General features: G+C 46.1%; 1 protein-coding gene across 1 annotated transcript in view; it reads left to right on the top strand.

Moving 5' to 3' along the window:
- Nucleotides 1-7,500, top strand: part of LOC308373354 (phosphofurin acidic cluster sorting protein 2) — a 65,343-nt gene that overhangs the window by 44,330 nt on the left and 13,513 nt on the right. Inside the window, exons 9-15 of the mRNA XM_080848814.1 lie at nt 321-472; nt 956-1,049; nt 3,461-3,544; nt 4,491-4,621; nt 5,451-5,583; nt 6,864-6,968; nt 7,152-7,258. Coding sequence (XP_080704940.1) covers nt 321-472; nt 956-1,049; nt 3,461-3,544; nt 4,491-4,621; nt 5,451-5,583; nt 6,864-6,968; nt 7,152-7,258 — 806 coding nt within the window. The remainder of the gene's footprint in view (nt 1-320; nt 473-955; nt 1,050-3,460; nt 3,545-4,490; nt 4,622-5,450; nt 5,584-6,863; nt 6,969-7,151; nt 7,259-7,500) is intronic.

Raw genomic sequence — 7,500 nt, forward strand, 5'->3', positions numbered from 1 at the left:
CGGTGAACAGGAGGAGTTAAAACACACAATCTAATCGCTCACACAAGCATTATGCCTGTTAAGGTTGATGCTAAGCGTATTGTTCCCTTTTTTCTCAAATGACTTTCTCTATCTGAGTGTTGGAAGCTGTTAAGATAATTATGTGTGCCTCAATCACACAAGCACAGTGTTAAAGTCAACCACAATGGACTCACTGTACACTCTATAAGCAAACTAGGGCACAGTGGGTGCTTCCTGCCACTTGTATATCTTTGTATAGAACATTCTTTACAGTCTTAATTACTTTCATGTGTTAACTATTACCATGTGGTGATTGACAGGTTCTGGACTCAGACCCAGTGGACCAGACTCGGGAAGCGGAGGAGGATCTGGACCTGCTCTATGACAGTCTGGAGATGTACAACCAGAGCGACAGTGGCCCAGAGATGGAGGACAACGAGAGCGTCATGAGCACCCCCAAACCCAAACTCAGGTGCGTCACGCCACGCCACGCCACACCACGCCACGCCACGCCACGCCAGCCGGTCCTCATCTCAGAACATGCTTTGGTACCGGTGGGCAGTATATGGCACAGGTCTGCCATCTGTCTGTTGATCAGCTCTCTGGATTTGTTTTGGTCTGACCTTTTTTGTTTACTCTTAACGAAATCAGAAGGCCAAAAATGAATGACCTTGTTCTCGAATTGATGTATGTCCTAGTAGCTTTAGGCTGGGTATGTATTAAATCAGACTCACTGTGTTGGATATATCCCTCATGTATGCATGCACACACGAAGACACGCAAAAATGCAAATACTCACACTCACTCTATCACTCTCACACACACACACACACACACACACACACACACACACACACACACACACACACACACACACACACACACACACACACACACACCACACACAGACACTGAGATCTCCCACTAACGCCGCTCTCCTCTCTCCCTCCTTCAGGCCGTTCTTTGAGGGCATGTCCCACTCTAGCTCCCAGACAGAGATCGGCAGCCTGCACAGCCAAAGGAGTCAGCCCAGGGAGCGCAGCTGCACAGTGAGTTTAACCCCATCTCACCTCACCTTTAAAACAGTCTTCACTCTACCTGCACTCACTGACCTTAAGATTGTAGCCAGCATACACACTGGACAGTGATGAACATTTTCACTTAAGATTCTAGCCAGCACACACACTGCACAGAAAATACACAATTCCAGCACTTGGCCTTGGCGAACAGTGGCCCGGAATACTCAGTTCTGCGCTGAGGTACTCCACTAACACACATTTGTGCTTCTACCCTCAGTCTCCATGCATCCATCTCCACTCTAAAAATACTGGAAGGTATTTGAATTAACGACAAAGATATTTCAGGAGTTTCTAGACAACTTTCTAGAAACAACTGATTGTGCAAGGCCATAGCCAAGTGTATGTTAACAAAAATAAATAGTGAATTAAATGCAAAATGTGCTTGAAATAGTTCTTAAAAATTCCTGGGGACAGGGGAATCCGGTCCACTCTATTCTAGTACCGGCCTTGACCCAGACAGTGCTCTGGCACCCCGCAGCTCCTCACCTTCGAGCATCAACACCTACTCTTCCTCCTCTGCTCCTCTGGCTCTAACTCAAAGGCTGCTGTCGTGCAATGACTTACTTCATCTCACTTCAGCCTCTCAGCTCTATAAAAATACATGCCGTCACCCTAATTGACTTATGCTAACACTTACCTCGAGTTATGCCCACAGACTGGCAGACTGAGTTCATTAATCTTGCCTCACCTGCGGCGGCCGCATTAGAGAAGAGTGGATGCGTGAGTGCACAGCCACGCTGGCCTTCCATACACCCCGCCTCACCTCAGTATACAAACACTCGACCGTGGATCATGTCCATGTACTATAATCCTCTTACTTACCCAGAGAGAGAGAGAGAGGGGATAAACTCAATGTAAAGCTATACTCTGGACTGGATTGGAGAAAGGAAGGAGTGTAACAGACACTAGTGATGTTCTTCCATGTAAAGAAATTCTCAATTTCTTAGGGATGTCAGTGACACTTGGATAGAATTACTATGGATACATTTGAGTGTAGGGAAGATCTTATGGCTGCAATTTATTTGACGGTTATTGACCAATCAATCTCATCATACAAATGTGAATAGCCATAATTCTGTTTGTAATTCGGTGGGACTATCCCACCTACTCTACTAAAACTACCTCTACCCTCATCATAGTGGGGGTGATAACAGCAGCCACTGTCCAGTCAGACTGATGACAAAAGCCTTCATACAGCCATAGCTTTGTTGGGAATGCCTGGTCCTCAGCAGTGCTGTCATTGCAGTGCTCGGAATGCTTAACATCCAGTTGTGTGTGTGTGTGTGTGTGTGAGTGTGAGTATGTGTGCCCACGCTATTTGTGTGTGAGTGTGTATGTGTTTGTGTGTTTCTGTTGGAGAGGTGATCGGGGGGTTGCAGGGCGGGTCATGAAGATGGCGTCTCGCCTTCCACCCTGAAGCTGCCGAAGCTGTTGAGTATTTTTAGGGCTTCACATGAGAAGCCCCTCTGACCACACGCCCGGGGAGCCTGTTCTAATGCCAGGCACTCTCAGAATCCCTGGAGCGTCATTCATGGACATCTGAGAGAGAAGGGTGTGTGTGTGTTCAGGCACGTCAGCCATCCACACTGCCGACGAGCAGTTTAGAAACACTCAGCCAATCCGCCGGGGATCAAAACATATCTCTTCCTCGCTCAGACCTCAAGGACAGGAGCTGAGGTCATGGATACATCCAGCAGGATCGAGTGGCAAATTTGATGTTTTGACACAAACGCTGAAACCATCTGTTGATCCACTAAGGCCACATGTATGTTTTTATTTTTTTGTGATGCATGAAAGTGGATCCCAAACCAGAAAGCGGGTCTGGTTTTCATTTCCCTGAAGTCCGAAAGAATGTTTACGGGTAATAAAGCAAATGGGACTGTGAACTCCACGGCGTGGAGGCTGTATCCTGTGTTTGTAGGAGCCTGTCACCTCAGCTCAGGGGAGCATGAGAGAGAGAGAGAGAGAAAAGGAGAGAGAGAGAGAGAGAGAGATGAGGGGAGAGAAAGAGAGGGAGAGTGAAAGAGAGATAGAGAGAGATGGGGGGAGAGAAAGATTAAGAGAGAGGGGGGAGAGAAAGAGAAAGAGAGAGAAGGAAAGATAGAGAGAGATGGGGGAGAGAAAGAGAAAGAGAGAGGGATAGATAGAGTTCTAAAGGGAGTGCTGAGTTAAAACACGTCTTCAGAGAAGTGAGAAAGCATCAAAGCCAATCTGTCTGTGTGTCTACCTGGCCTGCTGATATTTTTATCCACGCCTCCCTCTGTGAAGTCAAGAAAACAGAAACCACGCTGCACTGGTGAGGAGAGGTACTAGTGGAAGCAAACAGTGCCCCCTTCAGGCGGAGTGTGTTAATGCTCTTGGTATTTTTTCTGTCTTTCCAGAGTGCAGACTTTTTGCCAGTGGAGAGGTGCAAGCCATCAGGGACACGACACCAAGAGGATATCAACATGGATTCTCCAACAGGGGTGGGTTTTTTTTTGTTTGTGATTTTAACAAATATGTAACACCCTCTCTTGATTTTGTCTTTTAGGGTCGTGAATGAATCTTTAGAGTTTAGAGTGAGTGATAAAGTGAAGACTAGACAGAGAGAGAGAGAGAGAGAGAGAAAGAAAGAATATGATAGGGAACAGCAGACAGGAATGTCACACAGTCTGAACAGGTACAATCAGTGTTCTCTCTCTGGGTGATTCAGCGTCTGTTCTGGCAGTCATGTCTGAGCCCTCTGCTCTATCCATCTGTTCTCTGGCTTGCGTATCTCTCTGCCCCCCCCTCCCTCCACACACACACACACACATAAACACACACACACACGCACACACACACTGACATCGTTTCTCTGTCTCTCTCTCGCTTTCAGCTCCCCTGATGTGCAGACATGCTAGGTCTCCCCATGAACCACACACATTATTCAGACGAACAGGAAATAGGCCGGGCTGCTTTCTTTGACCCCTGTGACCCCTTAGCTGTAGAGTTTCCATAGCAACAATGTGTTCTTGGGGCAAAGGGAGGCGTGTTTTCCTTGACAGATTCACACCCTGCCTGCACAGTCTTGTGTTTTGTGCACCCGCAGAAAATCACAGTTATTAGTCCACTTAACTGCTCTAAAGGCTGAGAAAATAAGTTTTCTGTCCTTATTATGAGATGTTTTTGTATTATTCAGTGTTAAAAAATGTAGGCTGCTATGGAAATCAGTGCTTCACATCATAGTTGTCAAAATCATCAGAATAGTCAGAAAAAGTATTGTTGTAAGAAAACAGTTCCACTGCAGTCATACTATTGTGCAGTGCTAATTGCAGGTATTGTAGAGACATGATTAATAATCAAGTTGAGGTGGATGGTCTGTGGTGACGGCCGCTGGTGATGGATAAGTGTCCACGGTGAGTTCACCCTGTTCTCCCTGTTCTGCCGCAGGAGCTGGAAGTGGAGGACTTTGGGACGATGGTGGGGGAGGTGAGCAGCAGCTGGGAGGTGAACGCTGAGCGCTTGGCCAACACCGTGGGCAAACTCTGCAAGATGGAGTCGCAGAACCACATGTCGCCCAGGTAACGCGGACCAAACACCCAGGGAATCACCAGGGAAACACTGTAGCTGTCAATCAATATGTCAGTCACTAACAAAACACTCGCCCTCTAGATTCCTCTGATGAAGGGTTCTATGTGGAGCCTTTCCAAGTGTTATGTGGCCTTATTTCTTGTGGCTCATTTTTTATTTGTTTTATTATTGTATAATTTGATTGTATTATACACTTGTAATGTGTGATTGGTGCTTCAACTTTTGCCCATATTTTCAGGGTCATACACTATAACAATGACAATATTAAAGTAACACTATACAACAATTTGACACTTTTTGAGGTATGTTTTTATAGGCAACTAGTTTTGGTACCATCCTCAAATTCATTTTGATAGCATATGGTCATGTAAAGGACAGATAAACACCTGTGGTACCCACTAGCCATCCAGGATATGCCCTATGTAGTTCTGTGTAGAGGGCTGGAATACCCTGCAAAAATGGAAGAAAAGCTTTCACAGCATGACATTGCCAGCTAAACTGCCAAAAGACACCAGTGTGTTGGCAGGCTTCTATCAGTGTCAACTGGGCTGTTGATGGTGTTTGCAAGGTTTTTGCATAACTCTTAGGTAGTTAGCTTGCTAGTTTTGGAACAGAACTCTGTAATGCTGCTTTAACTACTATTAAATATTAACATTATTATTGTCATTGCCTATGTAACCTATACCTGTTTAGAGCAAGCAACCAAGTATTCTACACTGATATCACACAATGTGCCAGTAAGGTAAAGAAGAGAGGCCCTGAGGTTTGGTGTTGAGGTAACACGTAGCGCCCCCCTGTGGTGTGTCATCCTCCCTGCAGTAAAGTGGACAGCCGTATGCAGCGACGCGCCCGCTGCACCTCCATGAAGGACCGGCAGAACTCGCGCACACAGAGCGAGCGCAACATCAGCATGGACAGCGAGTGCTCACTGGAGACCAGGCTGGTCACACAGGTGAGAGTCCCCACACACATAAACACACACACACACACACACATACACACACACATAAACACACACACATAAACACACACACATAAACACACACACATAAACACACACCCACACACACACACATACACACACACATAAACACACACACATACACACACACATAAACACACACACATAAACACACACCCACACACACACACGTACAAACACACATACACACACACACATACACACAAACATACATACACACATAAACACACACACACATCCACACACACATACATCCACACATACATCCACACATACAAACACACCTACACACACACACATACACACACACATACATACACACATACACACACACACACACACACACACACACACACACACACACACACATACACAAACACACCCACACACACACAAACACACACACACACACACACACACACACACAAACACACACACAAACACACACACACATACACACACACATAAACACTCCCATGGGCTTTTGGTCACTACAAGGAACAACCCTTTGAGGAATAAATACAGAATCAAAAGTGCACATTGATTAAGACACAGTCTTTAGGCTTAACAATTTAGTTAGGTGCTGGTCGTCAAAGATTGCGCTCCTTGTAATAAATGCGAATTAGTCAGCCTGCTGCTTGGAAGAGGCACGTCCACCTCTGACGCACAAGGCAGCGTTCTTCAGCCAGGTAGAGTAATAAACTGTCAGGCGTGTCTGAAGGAGAACAATGGTTTCTGCTAATGAATCAGCATCGGCGTTCCTGGCGTACGGAATGGGGGAAATACGAGGGCAAATTGACGCTGGTTCCACAAGTTGGCTGCAAGTGTGGTGATTGCGAGTGTGGTTTTTGGTTTGTCGTTACATAACAAACTGCTGAAAGTGGGTATCATGTCAGCAGATCGTTCACTTCTCTGTACAGAACTCTGAACTGTAGGTATTGTTTGCACTATTTAGATGACTGTTGCCATCTCCTAAGTGCCTGTTATAATAAGCCCAAGCAAAGGAATGCTGTCAGGCCCTTGTAACGTGTCAAACTCCAGCAGCCTTTCTGTGATAAGTGGGCAGAATAGTCTGAATCTTGCCAAATCTCCACAGAGCTTGGAAACTGGTGCTTGTTGAAGCAAGTCCCAGTGCCCAGTACATCAGTACTGCGTCATAGAGTACATCAGTATAGAGGCGCAACCTTTAGACATTTCTTTGGATTGTGTGGATTGCTGACACTAGATCCATAAAACATGTCCTGTCACAGGTGCCCAGGAAGTCAGTGTATGACCAGCTGAACCAGATCCTCATCTCAGACGAACGTCTCCCAGAGAGCATCATCCTCATCAACACAATGGACTGGCAGGGCCAGGTCTGTATGTTGGTGTGTGTGTGTGTGTGCGTGTGTGTGTGTGTGTGTGTGTGTGTGTGTGTGTGTGTGTGTGTAAATGCTTGTGTCCATGCATGTATGTTCATTCATCATTATTTTGTTATCCTCTATGTCTCTCTTTCTCTCTCTCTCGCTCTCCTTCCCTCTGTTCTTCCCTCTCTGCAGTACGTGGCCGATGTCCTGCATAAGCAGAATCAGCCCATTGTCTCCACATGCTCTGCTGCAGACGTGCAGGCTGCCTTCAACACCATTGTGACACGGATCCAGAGATTGTAAGTAAGACACTCACTGTAGAAAAGACTACTTATAGTCACAGGGTTGCCACACAGATAGCTCGTCTAGGCTGCCTTTGGTAGTAGTTAAGCATTGTCTCAGCATCCACTTTGGTCTGGGGTTTTACCATCTATATGCCTGTTGGCTGGTTGCCATGTGTGCTGTAAATGCTGCACGCTCGTCTCCTTCGCGTAAAGTATTTTGAGGAATCTCGTGACAATTTGACCGTATAAGGACCAGA

Source organism: Sprattus sprattus (assembly GCF_963457725.1).
Source record: "Sprattus sprattus genome assembly, chromosome: 12".
Lineage (NCBI taxonomy): Eukaryota > Metazoa > Chordata > Actinopteri > Clupeiformes > Clupeidae > Sprattus > Sprattus sprattus.